We start from the raw sequence: 26,101 nt of genomic DNA on the forward strand, positions 1-26,101 counted from the left end.
AAGAACCATAGTATCATAGTAACAGTAGGTGAAAAAGAAATCACTTGTGAACTTGAACTTGCTGTTCTATCAAACTCTTACGTCCATTTTGTGTTCTTTATGCTGTCATATTATTTTTATATGGTTGTGATTAACCATGCTTTTATAGATAAAGTTTCTGGAAGCAGTCTTCAAATACAAATTTCCATTTCATGCTTTAGATTACAATTGCTCTTAGTAAATGAAAAATTTAAATGTGTTTCATCCATACTTTGTTTTGATAGCTAATATTCAGGTGAATCTTTTGAATTGATTTAAGTGGAATACGTGACATTAATCCTCTTGAGCCTCATCTAGTCAATGATATGGTATAATAAATGTCTCGGTGCTTTACTTGGATGTTTGAGTCTTTGATACAATTATTTGAATATTATATATTTAGGGTCTTCTCTGTAAGAGAAGAAAAACAGTTATTACGTTCTGTTTTCCTAGTCATACTTCTTTTATCCACTATTGACCATTTGTTTTGTGTTTATAATTTCATCTACAGTTTTAATCTTCATTGGAATTGTTAGATCTGACTGTAGAACATAATATTATATTTCCATAGTTTACTTTTACATATTGAATTTGATAGAAATACAAATATTTGCCCAAGCCAACAAAGAAGCTTCCTTCACAATAAGCTACTGTTTTATTTTGTGGTCCTTTTCTAACTATAACATCTTACTTGCATAAGCTCCTGGTTGATCTCTCTTGAAATTCATAGGCTATTTAAAAGTTGACTGGAAATCTTGTGGTATTACTTCCAAATCATTTCACAAATTTTTCTTACCTTCTCTTTAATGTAGACATTTACATTTACTGACAGTTGAAATGAATTTGTACTTTCTGTTTTTAAGTTTTGATTTTTAAAAATCAATTTGATTTAGAAATGTACATATTTATATAAAATTAGGCTCCCAACCATATGTACATCAAGTTTTAAAGTCCTTAGGACCTAAATTTCAGATTAGGGTAAAAATAGTTCCTCTTATCATCATCATATCTTCAAAATTCAGGAAAACATACTCAATTATTAACTGTTATGGTATATGTCAATCCTGTCTCTTTTTTTGGTGTTTCTCTCATATTTCCATTAGATTTTCAGTTTCTTGCCTTCTAATACTTTTGTGATAAAATAAGTTTGAAGGTCATTTCAAAGAGGAAAGTAACTTTTAGTTGATCTTCTGCCTTCCCCTTTGTAAAACTGTTTTAAATAAAAATTGAAGAGGTTATTGGGTAAATGCAAACTAGGTAACTTTTAAAACAAGATATTCTATACTAGCTTTATACTTCCTTTAAGAACTAATAAACTAAAAGAACAAGATATTCTATACTAGCTTTATACTTCCTTTAAGAACTAGTATTTGATGTCTCATAAGTTTATTTTTTTATTTTTTATTTTGTTGAGACGGAGTCTTGCTCTGTCACCCAGGCTGAATTGGAGTGGCGAGATCTCGGCTCACTGTATACTCCATCTCCTGGGTTCAGGCGATTCTCCTGCCTCAGCGTCCTGAATAGCTGGGACTACAAGCATGCACCATGACGGCCAGCTAACTTTTTGTGTTTTAGTAGAGATGGGGTTTCACTGTGTTAGCCAGGATGGTCTCCATCTCCTGACCTCGTGATCCGCCTGCCTCAGCCTCCCAAAGGGCTGAGATTACAGGTGTGAGCCACCGTGCCCGGCCCATATGTTTATTTTTTATTTAACTTTTTATCATGGAAATTTTTCTTTTCTTTTTTTTTTGAGACAAGGTCCCACTCTGTCACCCCGGCTGGCACGATCATACCTCACTGCATCATCGAACTCCTGGGCTCAGGTAATTATCTCATCTCAGCCTCCTGAGTAGCTGGGACTGCAGGCGCGTACCACCACACCCAGCTAATTTTCATATTTTTAATAGAGCCAAGGTCTCACTGTGTTGCCCATGCTGTTCTTGATCTTCTGAGCTCAAGTGATCCATCCTCCTTGGCCTCCCAAAGTGCTGGGATTACAGGCATGAGCCGCCGTGCCTGGCCTTGTCATGGAAATTTTCAAGAGTAAGCACATCAGGATACCCTCTGCAATGCATTGACACGTCTTTTAAGTTACTTTTAATTGATATTTTCTTTCCATCTTACTTTTTTTCTGTAAACTCCATGTCATATATATTTGGAAGAAACTGAGTTATTCTAAACTTGGTTGACTGCGTACTTAAGGCATCATTTAACACATTTTTCTAATGGCTTGGTTAGATTTAGGTCCAATTTTCTTGTTGCATCACATCAGGATGCAGTAGGGTTGTCTCACTTTCGGTAACATTGGTTAGCCTGGGTATATAGACCTAACAACAATGACCACATATGTCTACCAGAAAACTCATGCGTGAGTGCTTATAGCAGCTTTATTTATAATTGCCAAATATTGGAAATAGCCAAATGTTCATCAACAGTAGAATGGGTAAATAACTGATAGATGCATCAGCGTTCATGTTTCTCACAGAAGTAATGTTGAGTGAAGAGAGTTAACACATTAAAGAGCTGAATGATTTCAAATATAAGAAGTTCAAAATGAATGAGCAAAATTAATGTCTCATTTAAAAATAAGATAGACGGATAAAATAATACTACCTATTAAAGAAGTCTTTTCCCCGCCAAATGAAATGTCTCTATTATTACATACTCAATTTCCATAGGTATGTGTATTTCAGTATCTTGTTCCATTTATTTATTCACGTGCCTGTATCACATTGTTTTAATTATAGAAGTTTTATAAGATGTTTTAATCTCTGACAGGGTGCATTCTTCTAGCTATTTTTGCTTGTCTGTTCTTTCAAATTAATTTTGTAATCAACTTTTCTTGCTTCAGGAAACAATGAAACCTTAAAGATATTTCATTAGGATTGCATTAAATTCATAGATTATGTTAGGGAGATCTGGTACCTTTATGATGCTGAAGCTTCCAAGAACATGGTTTCTCTTTCCTCTTGTACACTTTCAGGAATGCTTTGTAGTTTTTCTCATACAGATTTTGTACTGTTTTTGTTGTTGATTTTAAGCCTATTTTGATTTTTGCTGTTGTAAATGAGGTCTTTTTCTCTAATATTTATACTTTTTTTTTTCTATTTTTACTTTGCCTCCCCCCTGCCCCTTGTTTCTTCTTACTATTATGTTGTGTATATGAAGACCCGGTTTCTGTATGCTAATTTTATGTCCTATTTTACTGAATTTTCTTGTTGTTTGGAATAGTTTTTTCATGGATTTAAAAAAATTTTTCAGTTAAGTATATTATTTGCAAACAATAGATATGGCAATACCTTCGCTTCTACCCTGCTCTCACCCCGGTTATTATGCCTCTAATTGCTTTCTCTTGTCTAATTGCATTGATCATTGCTTACATAATGTTATGTAGTAGTGGAGTCCTTGTGTTTCTAATCTTTAGTGTTAAAACCTTTAGTGTTTCCCCATTAAAGATCTGGCTTAAAAAACAAATAACAACAACAACAACAACAAAAAACCCAGCTATATAGGCCTGGCATAGTGGCTCAGTGTCTGTAATCCCAGCACTTTGGGAGGCCAAGGCAGAAGATCTCTTGAGCCCAAGAGTTCAAGGTTGCATAGAACAACGATTGCACCAATGTACTTAAGCCTGGGCCACAGAGAGAAACCCTATCTCAAAAAAAAAAAAAAAAAAAAAAGCTATATATATGAGAAATATAACTTATATACCATAACATTCATCTATTGCAACCATACAATTCAGTGATTTTTTTTTTTTTTTTTTTTTTGAGACACTCACTCTTTCATCCAGGCTGGAGTGCAGTGGTGCGATCTTGGCTCACTGCAACCTCCACCTACCGGGTTCAAGCGATTCTCTTGCCTCAGCCTCCCCAGTAGCTGGGATTACAGGCACCTGCCACTATGCCTGACTAATTTTTGTATTTTTAGTAGAGACGAGGTTTCACTGTCTTGGCCAGTCTGGCCTTGAACTCCTGACCCCATGATCCACCTGCCTCAGCCCCCCAAAGTGCTGGGATTACAGACGTGAGCCACTGTGCCTGTGGTGATTTTTTAGATTTTTTGTTTGAAATTTATAGGGTTGTGCAGCTATCATCACAATCTGGAACATTTTCATTATTCCAAAAAGTTCCCTTGTGTACTTTCACAGTGGCTTTTATGTTGAGTGGTTTATGAGAGTATATTTTATATGTGTATTTTTGTGTGTATGTACATATAAATATGTCCTATGCCTGTGTGACCATATTTATTATTTAAGGAAGTATCTGTTTATTTCATTGCCTGTTTTTAATACAAATGAATAATGTTTGAAAGTTTTCTTTTTGACATCCATGGTTAAATCAGCAGGTTCAAGTTGTAGTCTGTGGGCATAGTGAAACAGAAAGATCTTGTTACAACAAAATATGGCAACATTGTAGTAAAATTTATTTTCTGTGAGTAAAGGAAGATGGCATTGCATATTCTGAATCGTTTGTTCCATATTGTTTGTTAAAGAGGATGGCATTCCCTGTGGATATGCTGGAAAATTGCAGCCATGAGGAATTGGAAAATTCTGCTGAAGATTACATGTCAGATTTAAGGTGTGGGGACCCTGAAAATCCAGAGTGTTTTTCTCTTCTCAATATTACGGTAAGGTGTTCTGCAGTGATTGTTTGTCATCAATCTTTTCAGTCCAGTTTATACATTAAATAAATATCCTTTTTTAAAAAAATCCATTTTAAGTGTTAATCATTAATTTTTGAAATCTTTACAGAAATCCGTTCAGTAAAATGGATAAATATTGATTGATCAGTTTTTAAAAAGACAAACTCCACAGGTTATTGCTACTTGACTTTATGTCTTTAAAATTATATGTGAGAAGTTCACCAGTTTTGCTAAGACTGTTTACTATATTTGAGCTACTTCAGATTTACTTTAGATTTGGAATTTGTGAGTTTAGAAAATTTTTTAATGAAAAAATCAGCAAAATACTAAACTACGCATTTTTTGTGCCATGAATCTTTTCTTCCTTTTTCTAAAAAAGTAAAATAAAATTTTCTAGTCAGTAAATTATGATATTTTGTGATAGAAAGATCATTAGACTTGGAATCATTAGAGTTTCACTGTGAACTGTGGTGGACAAATTCCTTAACCTCTCTAGGCCTCGGATTTTTCTTCTGGAAATACTTAATTCTTGAGTCTTCCCCAGCACCAGTATTTTTATAATTCTCTGAATTGTAATGTTATCTCTAAATAGGGAATAAGTGTTGAATTAAATGAAGGCAAAAAAATATTAAAGCATATTAATAGCATGTATCTTTCCAGAAAAATTAATTTACTTGACTGCTTTTTTTTTTTTTTTAACTAGAAAATGGGATGTCTTCCTCAAGTAGTCTAAATAACAGATAATAAATTATAGTTGTTTTTTAATGACTTTGTGGGCCATATTATAGCTTTGGTTTTTATTCAGATATGTGACTAGAACATAATATTTATTGAAACAACTTTTCATATTTTCCCTAAGACAATAAAATTATTCCAAAAGGGAAGTCTATCTGATTTACTCTTTTTTTTAGAGACTAGAAAATAAAGTTAATTAAAATTAACATTGGAAAAGTTTACTACCTTGATAAAATATTTTTTTAAATGTATTTTCTTAACAGACTGTTCACTAATTTTTATCAATTCATCATTTCAGATTCCTATTAGCCTGTCAAATGTAGGCTTTGTACCTCTTTACGGTGGAGATCAGACCCAGAAAATTCTTGCTCTCTTTGCACCTGAAGATTCACTGACAGGTCTCTTTTTGCTTAATTTTTATAAATTAAGAAATTTTTCTCCAGACTGTTAGAAACGTATTTAAAAGGTAGCTACATGAAGGAATTTGTTTTCTTAGAAAAAGTGTTTCAAATTGTAATTTTAGGAAAATGTAATTCTTAATTGCTTATAGCTAAATTTTCTCATACTGCTATAAAGAACTTCTTGAGACTGGGTAATTTATAACGAAAAGAGATTTAATTGACTCTCAGATCCAGGCGTGATGGCTCATGCCTGTAATCCTGGTACTTTGGGAGGTTGAGGTGGGTGGATCACCTGAGGTCAGAAGTTTGAGACCAGCCTGACCACCATGGTGAAACCCCATCTCTACTAAAAATACAAAATTAGCTGGGTATGGTAGTGTATGCCTGTAATCCCAGCTACTTTGGAGGCTGAGGCAGGAGAATCGCTTGAACCCAAGAGGCAGAGATTGCAGTGAGCCGAGATCACACCATTGCACTCTAGCCTGGGCAACAAGAGTGAAACTCCATCTCCAAAAAAAAAAAATTAAAAATTGACTCACAGTTCCGCATGGCTGGGGAGGCCACAGGAAACTTGCAATCATGGCAGAAGGGGAAGCAGGCACATCTTACATGGTGGCAGGCAAGATAGTGTGTGTGTGCGCATGTGAAGGAGGAACAGTCAAACATTATAAAGGCATCAGATCTCATGATAATGGGGACCCCCCACGCCGCCATGATCCAATCACCTCCCACCAGGTCCCTCTCGCTACATGTAGGAATTATGGGGATTACAGTTCAAGATGAGATTTGGGTGGGGATGCAGCCAAACCATATCAATGAAATAAAATAAAAATGGTGTAAATGAGGCTATAAAGTACAATATTAGTATTTGGTAAGTTTTATATAGATATTCAAATATAGAGTATATGGATACTTTATAGTACAAAGTGGCCTTATTAAGTCTAAAAGTGTACTTTAAAACTCAGGTGTTAATGATTATTTATTCTCTTTTAGCTGTGGCACTTTACCTTGCTGATCAGTGGTGGGCTATTGATGATATTGTGAAAACATCTGTTCCTTCAAGAGAGGGGCTTAAGCAGGTAACAAGATCCTCTAATTTTGAGTGTTTCTTTTGAGGCCATTTCACAGTGTTTCCTGTAAACAGTGATAGTTTTTGAGCTCTTCCCTATTTAAAAATAATCAGGTTCTGGTAAACTCTAGAATTTCATTCTTATGAAGAAGCCAGCATTCAGGTTGGGCTTCCTCTATTTTTATGTGATTCTATAAGTATCTGAGATTGGGTGAGGAAGAATGAATATCTACGGGTCAGTTGAGCTTTGGCTCCCTTAAACCACTTTAGCTTCTGATTTTCTTATTTGTTAGAGGAAAAGCTAGTTCTCTTTATGTAATTGTTTAGCTTCTGTCTCTAGGAGAGACTGACCAGGAAACTTGTTTATTAGTAGGGCCTCCTCAGGTGGTCTGTACAGTGTTCCTAACAGTGGAATGGCCAGGTTCAGGAGAGAACAAGCTTCCAGCCTCTGCAGGGTTATAGTAGAAGCCAGCCAGCTGAAGAGTGTTGCAGGAAGGAAGCTGGTTTTCATGCCAGAGATGAAAGGGTTTAAGAGACATCTCTGGTGCTCTAGTTATTGGAGGATAAATAGGACAGGATGTGGAAAATCCATAGAAACCAAGATGTAACATATTTGAGGAGGCAGAGCATAATAAAAAAATGATGAAATCTTTGGTGGCTGGAAGAGTGAGATTTATAATATTGGAGAAATAGGAAACTGACTTGGTAGAAGTGCATTAGACTTTGCTTACTTAACAAGAATACTGACTTTTTGGAGAAGCAGTACTATTCATTAATTAAGTATAGAGTTTCTTGTTAATTAATCCTAAAAGAGACCCTTGATGAGGATCATGAATTTTTTTTTTTTTTTTTTTTTGGAGTGGAGTTTCGCTCTCGTTTCACAGGCTGGAGTGCAATGGTGCGATCTCGGCTCACCACAACCTCCGCTTCCTGGGTTCAAGCGATTCTCCTGCCTCAGTCTCCCGAGAAACTGGGATTACAGGCATGCGCCACCATGCTGGGCTAATTTTGTATTTTTAGTAGAGACGGGGTTTCTTCATGTTGGTCAGGCTGGTCTCGAACTCCTGACTTCAAGTGATCCACCCGCCTCAGCCTCCCAAAGTGCTGGGATTACAGGCATGAGCCACCACGCCCGGCCAACAGGAGGATGAATTCAACAGAAATATTTATGTGTCTTGATATTCTTCCTTTAGAATACTTCTAGGATGAGCCAAGTCTGTAAAAACTTGTCACATTCACAGGGTGCCAGCTATTGTTCATTTTTTTGTGGGCAGTTGAACCAATCAGAAGAAACAAGAAAAGCATATCAAGAAACTTTGATCCCGTTGCTCCAATTCACAATAAAGCAAAACTTGATGTTTGCTTAAAGGGGCAGCGGCAGCAGGAAAAAAAGAAGCTGAAGAAACTTGCAGGTTACTAGGTGTTTTTATTTTCTTCCCTTTGAGTTGGGAACCTTGAAAGAGATGGGAGAATAAGAGAATAACACACTTACTATTATTAAGTATTAGTAACTTTTGAATGTTGCATTAATTCTTCAGTGGGCCTTAAGATTCCCAAAGTGGTAGGCCCATCTGCTGAAGGCTAGGAGAATGTGTATACCTGGTTATCTGCCAATCTGATAAACGTTGAACAAAAACTGAAGGGGAGGAGGGAATTAAATCCCTGCATAAAGCTGTAAAATTGGAGGAGTAGATAGCAATAAAGGAGTATAATTTGTTCTCAGAAACAGTTCTGATAGTGAAAGGAAGTATGTATGTCAAGAAAGTAAACATTTTGACGTGTTTTAACATGACCGAGGTTTGGCACATTACAGATATGAAGGCTAAAGGATGGAGAAGGAGAAGGGAAAATCTTAATATGATGGTATATTGTAGCTTTTCCTATTCAAGTGGAGAAACTATGAAACCTCCAGATATGGATTGGGAAAAGAGGAGGAGTCAAAACCAAAAATAAGACTACAGCTGTTAGGACTTCTTCAGCCTTAGTTACCTTAGGGACAACATTCCCTTTCTTCTTTTTTTTTTTTTTTTTTTTTGACACAGACTGTTGCCCAGGCTGGAGTGCAGTGGCGTGATCTCGGCTCACTGTAATCTCCACCTCCTGGGTTCGAGCAGTTCTCTTGCTTTAGCCTCCCGAGTAGCTGGGACTACAGGTGTGTGCCACCTTGCCCAGCTAATTTTTGTATTTTTAGTAGAGATGTGGTTTCGCCATGTTGGCCAGGCTGGTTTCGAACTCCTGACCTCAAGTGATCACCCGCCTTGGCCTCCCACAGTGCTGGGATTACAGGTGTGAGCCACCACTCCTGGCCTCCATTCCCTCTTAAATAGAGAAATCAGTGAATGGGGAATGCTATTCCAGTCAAATCCTGGCCAGTAAGGAAAAATTGGTTGGTAAAGTTACAGGAGGGTGTAACTATTTTTGTACTTAACAAACACTTGACTTGGAGCAAGTGGCTTTATTTTTATAAACCTCTGTGTACCTGGAACCTGATGCTCAATTATATGGAAGGGAGGTCCTCAATAGCATGCTGCAAAACGTTGTCCATTGTATTCTTCATTTTGTCAGTGACTTAGAGGCATGATTATCAATTCTGCCTGTCACAGTGCTGAATGGAGGAGCTAATCTGTGAAGGTCAGATTGAAGAAACAAAGAGAAAGATCTAACATAATAAAATTAAATAAGGAGAAATGTAATACCTATAGGTTCAAAAAGTTAACTGTACACCATGAACACCAAACCGAAACAATAGTACATATGAAAAAGTATTGGGCTTTAGTTAATTAGCAGTAAAATCCAGACAAGCAAAAAAGCTAATGAAAACTTTGTTTATATAGAAAAGCCCCATTGTCTCAGCAGCACCTTCAAAATATCTCTATGAAATCCACGTTCCAAACATGAAGAGAGATGTTACGGATCTGGAGCAATTTCAAGAGAGAGGACTGAGATGGCAAGAGTATCCCAAATTGTGTTAGATTAGCCTTTTCCTTCATTTTTAACCATGTTTAACGTTGGTGTGAAATTTAGGGAAACATCTTGGCTCTATCTTCCAATATTTATAGGCTGTGTGGCTGCACAATATCAAAATTAGTCTTTGAGAAATAGATTTCAGCTCTGAATGAGGAAGAATTGTTGTTGGTCAGAACTGTGGGTTCAGGGAAGGAATGGGTTGCCTTGGAAGCTTTTGCTAGTCAGCTGCTATTTCCTGTGTTTGGTATGTGAGATCCCCTGCCTGGAGTATTTTTGAGAGTAGTATATGTATATGGTCAATCTTTTCTCTATTCACTAAACTAATTAGAGGCTGAACTTGTTTCCTTTTAAGAGACCTGGGGGAAAATAGGCTTATGTACAGACTTTTGTTTTTTTTTTTTGAGACACGGTCTCACTCTCTTGCCCAGGCTGGAGTGCTGTGGTGCAATCACAGCTCACTGCAACCTCAATCTCTGCGCTCAAGTGATCCTCCCACTTTAGCCTCCTGAGTAGCTAGGACTACAGGTGTGCACAGCCACACCCGGCTAATGTTTATATTTTTTTGTAGAGACCGGTGGGTTTTGCCATGTTGCCCAGGCTGGTCTCAAACTCCTGAGCTGAAGCGATCCTCCACCTCAGCTTCCCAAAGTGCTGGGGTTACAGGCATGAGCCACCCCACTGGCCTGTGTATGAGGAACACCTCACTATTTGATATTGGAAAGTCCTGAGTGTTGGTGGGGTCCCTGTGACCATGTGTGTAGGAAGTGAGGCTCTGTTTCTGTTCTATTACTGCCCTAAGTATGTTTTTATTAGACTTTGGTGTCCCTGTCTTTGTTGACAGCAAAGATAGGGCTATTAAATGAACATTTTACCAGGAAAAGATGAGACACCTTTCTTTCCCAAGAGCATAATTGTGGCTTACCTCACCAAATGATGTAATTGTTCTTAAAGTGTTCAGGGGATAACACTAAGCTGCCCTTTTTTTTTAAAATGGGAGACTGAAAAGCAGTTGAAGTAGTTTACTATAGTGAGGGCTGTGATTAGGGTTGGTAAGACCCTGGATCTGGGCAGCTGGAAGCAGAAAGAAGATGGTGAGTGCTGAAAGAGATGCTAGGAATTGGTACATTGGGGACCTGTTTTGCCTGATTTAGAATTTTGTTGAAAGGGAGTATTCTATGCATAATACGTGTCTGTGGAAATGGATTGTAATCTGAGTGAATGATTAGTCTCATCTCTGTGGTAATAAAATGTTTTGCAAATTGTTTTGAATGCATTTGAAGTGCTTTGAATGCCAGTATGAGGTATGGGAGCAGGGAGCAAAGTAAATAGCATCTTGTGATTGGTGCATATTATAACTGCTGTGCCTGGTGTTTGACTCTCTTTGTAGGTGAGCACTCTTGGGGAGAGAGTGGTTCTGTATGTTCTGAATCGAATTATTTATAGAAAACAGGAAATGGAGAGAAATGAGATCCCATTCCTGTGTCATAGCAGTACTGATTATGCTAAGATTCTGTGGAAGAAAGGAGAGGCCATTGGGTTTTATTCAGTTAAGCCTACAGGTGAGTCTTTAAAAGTTATTTAAACTGTGCATTATGGAAATCTCCATTTTAGACCCCTCCAACTGTATCAATATCTCTGTTAAATTAATCTCTGGCATGCAAATTGAGGTGATTTTACTTAGTATTTCCTGGGAGTACTTTGATTCTACCATCCTATGACCGTGAGGATTGTTGGGAAAGTGTTTTGAAAAAACAAAATAAAAATAAACATTTGATCCTGAAGAAGATTTCTTCACATATATGGAGACACAGTTGTACGTTGAGACTCATATTTGTCTATCTTCTTGTGCTCACATTTTCAAAAGTTGTTGTTTACTTTGATTCCCGTTGCTGTTACTGTTACAGGCTCCTTCTAAAACCCCAGTCTACCTGTGACCCAGATGCATAGCCTGTTTCTGCATAGCACACCTCATTCAGCCTGACATATGAAAGAGCAACTTGGCTAATTACCAAGAAAAACAAAATGCTTTAATATATTTAGTAAATACAAACAGCTTTGAAATTGTTACTCTAAAGTTTGGGTTTCTGATTGTAAGAGCCAACTATACCCTATCCTTAAAAAATAGTGCAACCTGGCTGGGCGCGGTGGCTCAAGCCTGTAATCCCAGCACTTTGGGAGGCCGAGACGGGCGGATCACGAGGTCAGGAGATCGAGACCATCCTGGCTAACACGGTGAAACCCCGTCTCTACTAAAAACTACAAAAAACTAGCCGGGTGAGGTGGCAGCGCCTGTAGTCCCAGCTACCCGGGAGGCTGAGGCAGGAGAATGGCGTGAACCCGGGAGGCGGAGCTTGCAGTGAGCTGAGATCCGGCCACTGCACTCCAGCCTGGGTGACAGAGCGAGACTCCATCTCAAAAAAAAAAAAAAAAAAAAAAAAAATAGTGCAACCTCATGCCTGCTTTACCTGTCCTCCCATTCATTCAGCTCCCTAGAGCAGCTGGAGCTGGGAAGCTCTAACCTACTTACTCTGTGTGCACATACAACCCACACCTTGTTACCATCAAAGAACAAAGTCTGCCTTGTTCTGTGCCTTGACCAAAAGACCTTTTGCAGAAAATACACTTAGTTTCTTTTTATTTCCATTTTAGATTTTCCAAACTTAGCTCTTCTGGTCACATCCAGTCTAAAGATCCTACCAGATTAACTGCTGATCTGATGAACAGTTGTTTTTGATACCTTGATCCCATAATTAGTACACATTTGTGATGAGAATTAGTGGCATATAGTCAGTTAAAGAAAGGTCATTTTTTCCCAAGAGTGAAAAACTGATGTGCAGTTTAAAATGGTTTTTCTTTAGGTAAATGCTTTGGGTGCCCTTTATTGTCTTTGTTCTTGTATAAATTTGAAATAGAACCAGCAATTTTTGTAACTTCAGAAAAATACTGATTATACGTGAGGAAAAAGGGTGTTCAATGGAAATTTAGTGTGCATTGCAGAAAAGACATCACTTTGTCTCACTTTGTTGTTTTTAAATGTTTTAATTTTTGGAGTTGGGATGTGAATTAATTGTTTTAAGCTTTATTTTATATAAGGCAATTCCTGTGGGAATTGGAGGCTTTTTGTTCCTAATACTGGCTCCAGGGGAATTTCCTACCTGAAACTACCTCGTAGACATTTGGAGCACAACTAGTTTATACTTTTTTATTGAGGGCTTCTTTCTGTGAAAGACACACAAGTAAAAGGCACAGCCTTCCTATTTAGTATTTCTGATCAGTATTTAACTGCAGGAGTGTGCTCTTCATAAGCATGTTGAGGCTCCTTCTCCTCTGGCATCTGGCCTCTATTTCTGCTTGTTCCAGTAGTTAACTATTTTATAGCCTCGAGTTTCCAGGTGCTACTGTATATGCCACTTTTAGTACCTTCCATACTTCTCTAATTGTCTTACATCTTTACTATTTATTTTAGTTCTTTCCCCATTGTACCAGATAACAATGGAGTTAGGTGTGCTTATACTAGCCTTTGAATCAGTAGCCATTTAATTCAGGCTGGAAATGTTTTTTCTACAAAGGAAACCTAAACATAATTTAAATATTTTAGAGAAATTGTCCAGAACAAATACTAAACACCTTGTGATGGAAGTATTTCTGATACATATATAAAGGGATATATATACACAAGGGATATTATATATATGGGATATATATTATATATATAAAGGGATATATATATTTAAAGGGATATATATAAAGGATATATATATCCCATTTATATATATATAAAGGTATAGTTATATAAAGTATGTAAACATAAAGTATGTATTATATAAACAACTATTTCATATATACTGATATATGTATAATACTTTTTTTTTCTACACTGGTAGCAAAAAGATAAAATCTTTTTTTTTTTTTTTTTTGAGATGGAGTCTCGCTCTGTCGCCCGGGCTGGAGTGCAGTGGCCGGATCTCAGCTCACTGCAAGCTCCGCCTCCCGGGTTTACGCCATTCTCCTGCCTCAGCCTCCCGAGTAGCTGGGACTACTGGTGCCCGCCACCTCGCCCGGCTAGTTTTTTGTATTTTTTTAGTAGAGACAGGGTTTCACCATGTTAGCCAGGATGGTCTCGATCTCCTGACCTCGTGATCCGCCCGTCTCGGCCTCCCAAAGTGCTGGGATTACAGGCTTGAGATAGATAAAATATTTATTAAGAAGATTTGTAGTTGAATGAAAGTCTTGTGAAATAATTTATTATTTATGATTTTTAAAATTAAATAGCAAATAAGTTTATGGTGCTATTAGGACATAGAGTAGCCTTGATAGAAAAAGGAGATTTTGTTTATGAGGTCAAATTCTATTACAGTACAATGAAATTCAAGAAACTATATAAATTCTTCTTTGCCTGAAATAAAGAGATCACTGTGAGACTGTTTTTTGGATTAGGTAGATAGTTTTCTTATAAAGATATTTGTGTTTTTTTTGTTGTTTTTTTCCTACTGTTATTTTAATGTAATGAGCTCATTATTCTTTTAAGGTATATTTCATTTTTTCTCATTATTTATATGATTTTTTTATATTTTCAAACAGTTCTCCAAAGCACCAAATGTTTCAAACTAGTTTTTCAAATGAAGTAAAAAAATTTTTTGAAATTATGTTTATTTTGTAGTTGAAGGAAAGCTTCAGAAAATAGTTGCTTGGGATTCCTGAATTTATCTTAATTTATTGGTAAAATAAGTTTTTATTTATTTGACCAATAGTTGTTCACTTAATGTAATTGATTCTTTCATCAGATATTTTTTGAAAAAGAACGTAGAGTGAGATTGAAGGTATTGTCATGGCTTTCAAGTCATGGTTAATTCTTGAGATCTGTCCATATCTCATAATGTTTTTGGTTATGATGGCTGGTTCAAATCTGTGCTTAAGCTCTAGGGAGGATGCGGAACAAAGAGAAGCAAAATGATTGATGTCTTAACATATACCACATTCCTCACAAGTCCAGGAAAGTGAAAGGATTCATAAGAAATTTGAAAATACACAGATTGAATATTTCTAATCTGAAAATTTGAAATCCAAAATGCTCCAGAATTTGAAACATTTTGAGCGCCAACAAGACCCTCACAGGAAATGGTTGTTGAGGCATTTCAGAGTTTGGATGTTTGGATTAGGGCTTCCCAACCAGTAAGGAAAATGCAAATATTCTGAAATTCCCCCCAAAATCTGAAGTCCTGTCTGGTTCTCAGCATTTTGGGTAAGGGTTATTCAGTCTGTACCTTAGTTACTCTCTATTCTTTTTCTTTTTTTGTTTGAGACGAAGTCTTGCTCTGTCGCCCAGGCTGGAGTGCAGTGGCCGGATCTCAGTTCACTGCAAGCTCCGCCTCCCGGGTTTACGCCATTCTCCTGCCTCAGCCTCCGGAGTAGCTGGGACTACAGGCGCCTGCCACCTCGCCTGACTAGTTTTTTGTATTTTTTAGTAGAGACGGGGTTTCATCGTGTTAGCCAGGATGGTCTCGATCTCCTGACCTCGTGATCCGCCCGTCTTGGCCTCCCAAAGTGCTGGGATTACAGGCTTGAGCCACCACGCCCGGCTCTATTCTTTTTCATTTGCATACCTCATGACTGCTGATGAGTTTGAGTTTGAAGAAATTATTAATGAAACAATTGGAACAGCTTTTTCAGGCAAGTCAATCTGTTCTTTGGAAACTTCCCTATTTAGTCTACTGTACAACTCAGAAATTATCTTAAGACAAAATCAAATATTAGTATCAAAGAGATTTTCGGTTTTGTTATAGTATTGCCATTAACTTATAAGTTGTGTAACAGTCTTTTTTGGCTTTTACTTTTCTCCTTTCAATAAGGGAATTAGGCTTGACCACAGATGATCATTGAGACTTTTTTTGGCTCTAAAGTTTTATGAATTCTGTAGTTAGAAGTGGGGACTATCTGTGGGCAGAAATCCTTGGTCTCAGGGCTGGTTTTCAAAAAAAGCTGAATTTGAGAGAAAGGTAGGTAAGTTGAAAGACTATGATAGATAGTAAAGGAAGATTTATTTCTTGCAGTCTGGAGAAGATTAAGAGTAAATGCATGTAGTGTTTTGTCATCAAAGCCCCAGTGTATGACCCTGAGACATGATGCTATATAGGAATAAAGATTATTTCTCAATAGGCAAAATTAAGAAAATTCAAAACTCTTCAGCTACTCATTTATATATTAATATTTTGGGTCAAATGCTTTTATGATTTATTCTTAGTAGGTTAATTTTCAGACTCTATAGTTTCAAGTTTGGGCATTATCTTATTGTTATTCCTTACATACAGACTGTAAAAATTATGTATTCCCTGACTGTTAAAAAGTAGATATGTGATAGATAATCATGATGACAGGTACATGGTCTATAGTGAACTGGGATATATGCAGTTTTTTTTTTTGAATAACATTTCTAAGTCTAGGAATTATTTAATGATAGTTCCTAATAATAAACACCCGTTGCATTGTATTTCTCATAATCTTCTGTGTCTATTGGCACCTTCCCCACAATCCACTCGGATAGTTAGTATTGTTATCTGTAGTTGTCATTATTGCTGAGTGGGATTAGACCACATTTTCACAGGATCCATAGTTAACAGTCCCTCTACTTATCAAGTTTGGTTTTCGTTATCCTTACCAGTTTTTTAGACTTCTAGCAACAGATCATGACTAGTAATAAAAGGTATTTGTTGAGCACATCATGCTAGACATTGGAGTTATAGTTTACTTCTCTCTTTTCCTATATTATAGGTAGTTTTATAGTGATCTGTAATCTAAAGTCAAGTTGCAAGTTCCCCATCATCAAGGACTTCTCTTTTCTCTCTTTTTATGTTGTTCTGTGAGGGGGATTATTATCTAGGTAAATGGAATTATTTAGTTTTTCTAATATTGTGCTGTTTACTTCTTCCTAATGACCATTCGATGAACTGAGTTGATACAGTAATTCTGGTAGAACACTCAAAATGGTACCACCTTAGGGAATAAATCATTAAGTGATCTTTATTCTCCATATTTCTTTTTTTTTTGAGACGGAGTCTCACTCTGTCACCAGGCTGGCTGGAGTACAGTGGCGCGATCTTGGCTCCCTGCAACCTCTGCCTTGTAGGTTCAAGAGATTCTCTTGCCTCAGCCTCCTGAGTAGCTGGGGTTACAGGCATGTGCCATCACGTTCGGCTAATTTTGTATTTTACATAGAGACGGGGTTTCACCATGTTGGTCAGGCTTGTCTCCATCTCCTGACCTCAGATGATCTGTCTGCTTCGGGCTCCCAAAGTGCTGGGATTATAGGCATGAGTCACCGTGCCTGGCCGAGCTTCTTTTAGAGGGTTGTTTAATTATTTTTTTGAGCCAGGGTCTTGCTCTGTTGCCCAGGCTGGAGTGCAGTTGCACAATCATGGCTCACTGTAACCTCAACCTCCTGGGCTCAATTGATTCACTTCCCTCAGCCTCTCAAGTATTTTAGTTTTCTATTTAAGGAAGGAAATCTTGCTATTACTTTTCTTTGTACCTATGTTTGTATAACTTAATTCATAAAACATGGGCTTAGCAACAAATAGAGAATAGATCTGTGTCATGGGAAAATGGCAAATTATTGCCTATCTTGGATCTGCGTGGTGCCTTGCATTCACAAGAAACCATAGATGCTAAATCCACAAATACCTTTGTTTTATGGCATGGCACTAAAGACGAAAAGGAAAGCACTGATGAAAGATAATAGAAAATGTTCATGGTTGCAAAATCAGGTATTTTATCGTCTTTCCATATGAGTACTTCATGTGTAACAAAAACTTACCTGCAAAAATAGTTTATAAAAGGATGAAAACTGCAGAGAAAGCCTTTTTATGACATAGCGTAAAAGAAGAAAAAATTGTTCTATACTGAGTTTTACAATAATTGCTATACTAAGTATCATGTAATATTTTTAGTTTATTCAGGACACTATTAAGAATTCATTGACCTCAGGCATAGAACTTTGTATTCAAAGTCTGTGTAAGTCATACATGTATTCTTGCAAACTTTTCTTATAATTTTACAGTGAAAATTTGGATGGCATGTTGAGTTTACATTGCTAGTGGTAGGCAGGGTATGGCTATAGTGCTAATGCTTTGGTTAAAGAGGGTGGGTTGAACACGTGCATCAGCCTCTACTCTCTCTTGCAACAAACACCACCAGAATGACAACAAAGACATTTTTGAGCAGCATAAATCCCACAGGACAAAGTGAGTAAGAGGGGAGTGTAACAGCAACAAAACTTTATAATCTTGGAAAAGGGTAGATTATGTAGTAACTGAATCCTAAGATGCCATTGCCAAAAGCAGAAAGCACCACATTTATATCGTAGAACCTTCAAAAGATTCAGTCATTATAACACTAGGTACTTCGGGGAGGTGGAGCTTTAGAAAAGGATTGGCTGAAAGTTCCTTCCCTAATGCAGCACAGCTGGGCAGTTGCCCCAGCCTTGCTCTGGGAAAAGACATGCTCCTGGGGCACATGAAGACTTTCAGGTATGGTGGCAACATTTTTGTTAGGGAATAAATTATCTCCCTCCTCCCATTGTATAAAATGAAGGTATATCTTTCATCGAACCTTTATCTTACTAATCTGGAGTTGTAAAAAGGTCTGAAAGTCCAACTTTAATAAAAGAAAAAAGAAGGCAGGGAGAGGGCTCTAAATAGTTTTGTAGTAGTGTAAATGTGACTGGATATAATTAGATGATATTCTTTTGTAAGTCAGGTGGCTTCTATTTCTTTGTTTTCAACAAAAATGAAAGAGGATTTAATTGAGTTGTGTTTAATAATGCCAGATTATTAAAGATAATTTTTTATAATAGATCACTATGTGATATGTGGCACATAACTAAGGACATTTACATTGCTATAACGTGGCGTTTTCTGGTTCCTTCTTATTTGAACAAGGTTCTTAAGCACTTACATCTATAAAAATAAAAAAATAGGAGTAGGATTAATGCTGAACCCTGTCTCATTCTGGTAGTAAGTAATTCATGAACTCATAAAGCAATTAAAAAATGATAAACTCCAGGCCAGGCGTGGTGGCTCACATCTGTAATTCCAGCACTTTGGGAGGCTAAGGCAGGCAGATCACCTGAGGTCAGGAGTTCAAGATGAGCCTGGACAACATGGTGAAACTCCATCTATGCAAAAAAAATACAAAAATTAGCCGGGCATGATGGCGTGTACCTGTAATTCCCGCTACTCAGGAGGCTGAGGTGGGAGAATCACTTGAACCCGGGAGACGGAGGTTGCAGTGAGCCGAGATTGCACCATTGCATTCCAGCCTGGGTGACAAAGTGAGACTCCATCTCAAAAAGAAATAAAAAGATAAGCTCCATCTATTTCATTAGGTGTATTTAAAATAGTATTTTTTTTTTTTTGCTTAGTAATTAGTTTTCCTGATATATATTTGTGTTTTGATTTGTTGTATACTAATATAATAATTATAATAATTCCAAATTTCTTTTGGATCAGTACTTAGAACATTAGGATCACAAGATATTTTTAAAATGTATATTTATATACAGATATATTCTTGTAGAGAGAAATGATTGGATAATCAATAAACTTCCATGTGTAAAAATATTACATCAGGATAACATTCTATGGAATAAATATCATAGAAATATTAGTGCAAGGAGAAGAAGGAACAGTGTAAAACTGTGTTAAGGAGTAGTTTGTTCAATGGATGGTAGCAGTTATCACATTGATTGTAGTTTCTAGAGTCCATTTGATAGATATAAAAGAAGGATGTAATAGTTTTGTTTTCTTTGAGTCAATATTATTTATTAACTGCAAAGGGAAAAATGGTAAATTTACAGAGAGAAACCTGGCAGGTACCATGTTAACCAACAGATTATGGTTAACATCACTAGTAATAAGACATATCAACATCATGTACCCCATGATATATGATGTACTGAGAAGGACACAGTGTCATTCTGTAGCATTTTTGCCCAAAATTTATGATCTCAGTTCATTCATGAGAAAACATTAGACAAAGCCAAATTAGTAGAGTTATTCTATAAAGTAACTGACAGTCTCCCATAGTATCAAGGTTATGAGTGACAAGGGGAGATGGAGGAGTTATCAAAGACCAGAGTTTAGGGAGATATTAAACTAAATGCAAGAAGGAATTATGGATCGGATTCTGAAACAGGAAAGAACATTAGTGGAATAATGTGTGAAATTTGAATAAGGTCTGTAGTTTAGCTGACAGTATTATAGCAGTGTTAATTTCCTGGTTTGGATAATAGTATTTTGGCTATGTAGGATGTTAACATTAGGGTGAAGGGTATATGGGAACTCTTTGTAATACTTTTGCAACTTTTCTGTAAGTCTACAGTTATTTTTAAAATAAATAGATTTTTAAAGTCAACCATATGTCAGAAATGACATTTTTTGTAATTATTCATTGAAACTTAGATGAAAATTTTAGATATCACAAGGATGTGTGAATATATGGCATTTAAAAATTATTTTAATGGCTACATGAGCAAAAATGTCTCCTTTGAGGAGTTTGACTAGGCCGAAAGAAAAAAACTAAAAATACCAGTATAAATGGTTCCCCTAGGAAAGGCTCCAGCCAGATCATCCTGCTGTGAAGTCCATTGCCAGCAAACCCCACCATACACACGGAGCTTCTAATTAGCTTTTTAATATCTCATTCTTAATTGTGAAGAGATAGTCATAGGTAAGGAAGGTCACTGATGTGAAAAATGGCGATTAAAGCAAAAGAGAATAAAAGAGATTTGGAGGAGAAGACAATGCAAAAAGTGTCCTTAAAATTTTTGGAAAAATTAGTCATTGCATTTATGAAATAAGAACAAGAATGTTCATAGAGCTCTTAGAAACTAAAAAAATCCAATACAAGGAACAAAGAGTTGAGGAGATTGATCAGAAAGGAACGCAGAAACAACAAAAAACAAACCCTAAATGATGGTAAATAGGAAGAAATGATAAAATTAGAGGGATTATTTAAATAATACATGTTTCAGGAGGAGAGAACAAATTGGAGGAGAAAAAATCAATGAAATAATTCGCGAACATTTCTCGAACTGTAGAACACAGTTCTACAGGAAATCCAGATTAAAAGGGCCCATTGAGCATCCATCACAATGAATTAAGATCCACCCATACCAAGATTATTGTGAAATTTCAGAGCATCTGGAATAGAGAAAAGATTTTGAAAACCTCCATAAAGTAAGAGAAGGATTTAGACAAAAGATCAAGAATCAAAATGTTACTCGAGTTCTCAACAGCAACATAAATACTAGAAGTGGAATACTGCCTTTAAGATACCAAGGGTAAAATGATTTCCAATATATTCTGCGCCCAGTCAGATTATCAATAAAGAGTGAGAGTAAAAGAAGGAAATTTCTAGATTGTCAGTCATAAAACAATTTACCTCTCATATACCCCTTTTCCAGAAGTGAGTAGAGTTTGTGCTATACTAAGATAAAGTAAATCAAGAAGGAAAGATGGGATCAGGAAACTAAGAGAGAAAAGAGAGGAGATCCCAACATCACAGCTATGTCAGTTGTGGAGCTGCTCTCTGTTAAAACCACTAGCTTTATGTGGCTGTTTAAGTTAAATTTTAAAATTCAGTTTCTCAGTCATGCTAGCCACATTTTAAGAGCTCAATGGCCGCATGTGACTAGTGGCTACTGCAGTGGACAGAGTAGATAGAGAACTTGTCCATCATTGCAGAACGATCTTTTGGACGCTCCCTTTTCTAAAGATTGACTGATCTAGATTGGAGCACATCACAAAGCTTTAGGACGTTGATTTAAGAAGATAGAGCAGATAGAATACCTGATGTGTTTGAACTTATTGGGGTAAGATTTACATAGTTATTTGAGACTTTGGAGGATAAGAGAGATAAGTAATAAATAGTATTAAGGGAAATCAAAAAGTGCAAAATAAAGAAACATTCATGGTACCCTATATGGCTCAGTGTCAAAAGCATTTATGTAGTCATAATGTAAATACTGAAAATTGATCTTACAAATTACTATTTAGGGGTGTTGGGGTTTTTTGTATGAGAAGTGTTTATGTTGGAGTTGAGATTGGGGTGTGTGAATGTAACTAAGAGCTAAATTCTCACCTTCCGAGTTCTAGCTGTCTATGCGTAAAATGGAAAAATCAAGAAATAGAAATCAAGAAGTATACTAAGTTACTTAGATAAGTAGAAGTAAATACCAAAAATATCAGCTAAATGACTTCAAAGTGGTTGCTTTTGGGTTGTAGAAAGTGTGTGCATGTGTGTGTGTATGTGTATCAGTAAAGTGGTCATAGAGCTGCTTTTTTTTTTTTCTTAAGTCTTATGTGACTATTGTATTCTAAATAATGTTATGGATAACTTTGATTAAAAACAAAAAGTATGCATTTTAAAAAATGAGGCCATGTCTAGAGTGTAATCACTGTCTACCACAAAACTGGCTGAACTTTATAAATCCTTCTTGACCTGGAATGATCAGGACTATCTGTTAAAGGGCTGTGCTAACTAGAAAATTAATGGAAAATCTCATACAGTTATTAAAATAATACAAAACAAATCACTGGTTAATTCAGTGGAAGTTTTGTGACTTTTGGCCTGTATCAAGAAGTATATGAAGTTGCAAGTTTCTATAAATCACATACCATATTTTAGTGTAGGTAATCTCAGAGAAAAAACACAATTGAGGTTGCTATCATTAGCTGTTGTTTTTGAAGTACTCATTGTTACTTGGCTTCAGCTGTCAATTGCCTTGATCCGATTTGAAGACTTAATATTTTGGGGAAGAACAATCTAGTCAACAACTATTATAAGTCAGTTTAGCTCACTACTGAAGGGATTTATGACCAATACCAGAAAGTGTGTTTTTGGTTTTTGTAATCTTCATTTGAGATAATTTGTAATGGAAGCATTTTTTCTTGTCCACATTTACTAGTCAGCTTTCCTTGTGGCTTCCAGACCTTTTACTAGGGGCTATATCCATGATCTTCCCTACCTTTTTGGACAGATTACTCACTTCCTGTTCACTAAAATTCAGATTTCTGGGCCTTTTAAGGTTATTTTAAGGAGTAACAAACATTGTGATGTAAAGCAGTAAGGATTGATAGCATAACTAAAAGTGATACCCAACTGAATTTTTTGTTGGGCGAGTGAGATTATATTTTAAGGACTTGAGTCTGTCTGGGTGTGATCCTTGTCTTTGGGAAATGTGCAAAGGCATGTGAGAGTCCCATACTACTCTGTGGCTACCTGAAATGTATCACTGGGAAACGAGATGGCTGCTTTGTTTAGGTGAAGTTCTAGCTGTCTAAAAAACCACATGCTTGCCAATAAGGGTTCTGTTTGTTCGAGAGAGAGAGTTGACTTTAGTGGAAACACAAAGATGATTCGTTGTGGGTTCAGCTCTCAAAGTACCAAAAATCTAGTGGATGAGACAAAAAAATCACAGCATCATAGTTGATAAGCTCTATTATTAATCATAATTCAGTTTCATAAGTAATATATTTGAGGTATCAACAATGCCAGTCATTGAAGAGTGAGTAGTTAATTTTGCCTGGGGGAAGGTGTAACTGGGAAAGTGATATTTAAAAGTAGCTTTGAAGGGTAAGTAGGTTGTCAGTAAGAGAAGCGGGAAGGGAAAGAATATTCTTGGTAAACATATGAATGGAATATAAATATATGGAGAAGGCACAGAGTCATGAAAGTTTTGGGCATATTTGGAACTGCATCCTAAATAAGGTGGTGGGACTAACAAGTAGAAGAAGTGAAGATGGAGGTCCCACTGCAAAGGATCTTAAGTGTCCTACTAAGAAGTGTGGCACTTTATTGACCAGGAAGCTATCAGATAATTTTATGTAGAAGTGACATGATTAAATATTTTTGGAGCACTTGGAAAATTGTATTTTAAAGTCAGGGAAGTCAATTAAAAGAGCTGTTGTAGTAGTTCAGGTGAGTGAAGGACCAGAACTAGGAAAGCACTGGTAGGCATGGAGCAGGGAACATCTGAGGGAGAGTTTCAGGTGAACAGAGTGTGGTAACTCCATAGTGTGTAGGGAGGGAGAGGAGGAACTAGTGATGAATCTGAGTGGCTTTGGCTTGGGTATTGGTGGGAGGCTGTTAATTAAGATTGGGAATATAAAACGAGGAGTAGTTTGTAATTCACTTTTGACATGGGCATATGTGTCCCTAAGGCATATATAAGTAGACATAACGTAGTTAGAAATGTAAGTTGGAGCACATGGAAGAGGTATAGATATTTATGTGGGCCCCGGAATACTTAAAGTAATTTTACAGCGTGGGTGAGATCACTCAAAACTGTTGTATAAAGTCAGTGTATTTGTGAATATTGGTATGAAGAAATTACACTGAAAACAGCCTAAAGTAACCAAACATAACTGGAGGGGGTATCCTGGCTAAAGGTAGTCTCTCCTGAGATGTGACCCCTGATGACCTGAGAGTTAACAAGGAAATGTCTATCTGCTGAGAGATAAGAGGAAAGTTAGCTGAGCCTGCTAGCTGTCCATAAAATATTTGTGGTTCATTTTCTATATTCTAGTCATTGGCCAGAGCTGCCCAGTCAGGGATTCTATTTTCCAGTCACTATTACAACTACATGGGGCTGTGTGACTACTTCTCTACAAAATAATGAAAAAGATGATGCATGTGACTTTGCGTCAGGGTGGTTAAGATGCATTCCTTTTCCTCATCTATACAGAGGAATTGAAGATGTAAGGGATGAGGAAGCCACAGGATAAAAGGAACTTGGTGGCCCTGGTGAATGAACCACACTTTCCAGTATTTACATCCTTTATAGCCTGTTTGAATCTGGGCTGGCCCTATAACTTGCTTTAACCAGGAGAATGTATAACATTGTGCTCAGCCTTAAGAAGGCTGACAGGTTCCACTTTGGCACTCTTAGAAGCTAGTCACCATGTAAGAAATACAATGACCTGGAGACCACTCTGAGGTGAGGAGACCTCAGCAGCTCCGTTGAAGAGAACTGAGGTTCTGGCTGGCAAGTCCAACTCTTCCTCAAGCCGCAGCCAGCACAGACTGTCCCACTGTGAGAGTGAGGCTGTTGGGTCTTCTACCATCCCAGTGCCCTAGCTGATGCCATATGAGAGTTGTGATAAATAGGAAATAAATTTTAGTTTTAAGCCAGTATGTTTTGGGTTGGTTTTTAGTTCCTGCATGATTGTGAGGAGGAAACTATCCACTTCCCAGGAACGTGGAACTTTTATTATGTTAAACATTCCAGGTTTGGTTTCTTACGGCACCTAGCTTTGCCTTAACTAATGTATAGAGCATGAAAACTGTAATGAGAATACCTAGTGGTGTATAACAAGGTCGCTCATCTGAGGATAATCCCGTTGTCTGAAATTCACTTTATGTATGTCTTCAACGGAGACAGTCACACACTGATGGCTTCGTGAGGTGTTAACTTTTAAGGGGAGAGGAGAGAAGGCATATTCCTGGATGTACAAAGAATGAACGGTGATTCTATGAGAAGAAGCAGCTACTCAGTTGTGGCAGAATATCTGTTCTTGAATTCAATACATAGACCCTGAATGGTGTCACTGAAATTTATTCAGTTATTAAAAAGTTGATCATAAGTGCCATATAGATAGGGAAAGGGAGGTGGGGGAAGTGCGAGAAAGAGCAAGAAGAAGAAATTGACAGATAGTCACAGATATTTTGTAAGCTCTGTCCTCTTAGAACTTATATTTTAGAAGAAGACATAGCAATGAATGAACTAGTAGATGATATGCTGTCAGATGCTGTGAAGACATCCAAAGTAAATTAAAAGAATGGAATGTGTGGGATGGCAAGTACTCTTTTAAATAGAATAGTTAGGGGAAGTCCCTCTGAATGAAGTGGTGGAATAATGAGATCAGGAGAAGAAGTTTTCAGGCAAAGAACTGAAAATGCAGAAGCCCTGAGGCAGAAACAAGTTTGGGATATTTCAGAAATAGTAAGAGCAGTGTGCCAGAGTATAGTGATTGATATGGCTTAGGAGAGAGGCAGGGACTGTATCCTGAAAGGTTTTTTAGGCCAGAGAAAGAATTTGAATTTTATTCTGGAGGTGATGGGAAACTTGAAGGGTTTTGGGTATATGAGTAACATCTGGTTTGTCTTTTAAAAAGGCAACTCTGGCTGCTCTGTGGGAAACTGGGTGCAGGGGTTCTGGGTGCTGGAGAGATGGCAGGGTTAAGAGTTCGGCTAGCTAAGAGGCTATTGTAGA

At 37.0% G+C, this 26,101-nt stretch overlaps 1 protein-coding gene across 1 annotated transcript in view; it reads left to right on the forward strand.

The window, feature by feature from the left end:
- Positions 1 to 26,101, forward strand: part of FAM169A (family with sequence similarity 169 member A) — a 90,023-nt gene that overhangs the window by 20,729 nt on the left and 43,193 nt on the right. The window contains exons 2-5 of the mRNA XM_023207984.1: positions 4,513 to 4,647; positions 5,696 to 5,795; positions 6,792 to 6,877; positions 11,222 to 11,393. Of these exons, the coding sequence (XP_023063752.1) occupies positions 4,516 to 4,647; positions 5,696 to 5,795; positions 6,792 to 6,877; positions 11,222 to 11,393 (490 nt within the window). The 5' untranslated portion in view covers positions 4,513 to 4,515. The remainder of the gene's footprint in view (positions 1 to 4,512; positions 4,648 to 5,695; positions 5,796 to 6,791; positions 6,878 to 11,221; positions 11,394 to 26,101) is intronic.

Source organism: Piliocolobus tephrosceles, chromosome 4 (genome assembly GCF_002776525.5).
Source record: "Piliocolobus tephrosceles isolate RC106 chromosome 4, ASM277652v3, whole genome shotgun sequence".
NCBI lineage: Eukaryota > Metazoa > Chordata > Mammalia > Primates > Cercopithecidae > Piliocolobus > Piliocolobus tephrosceles.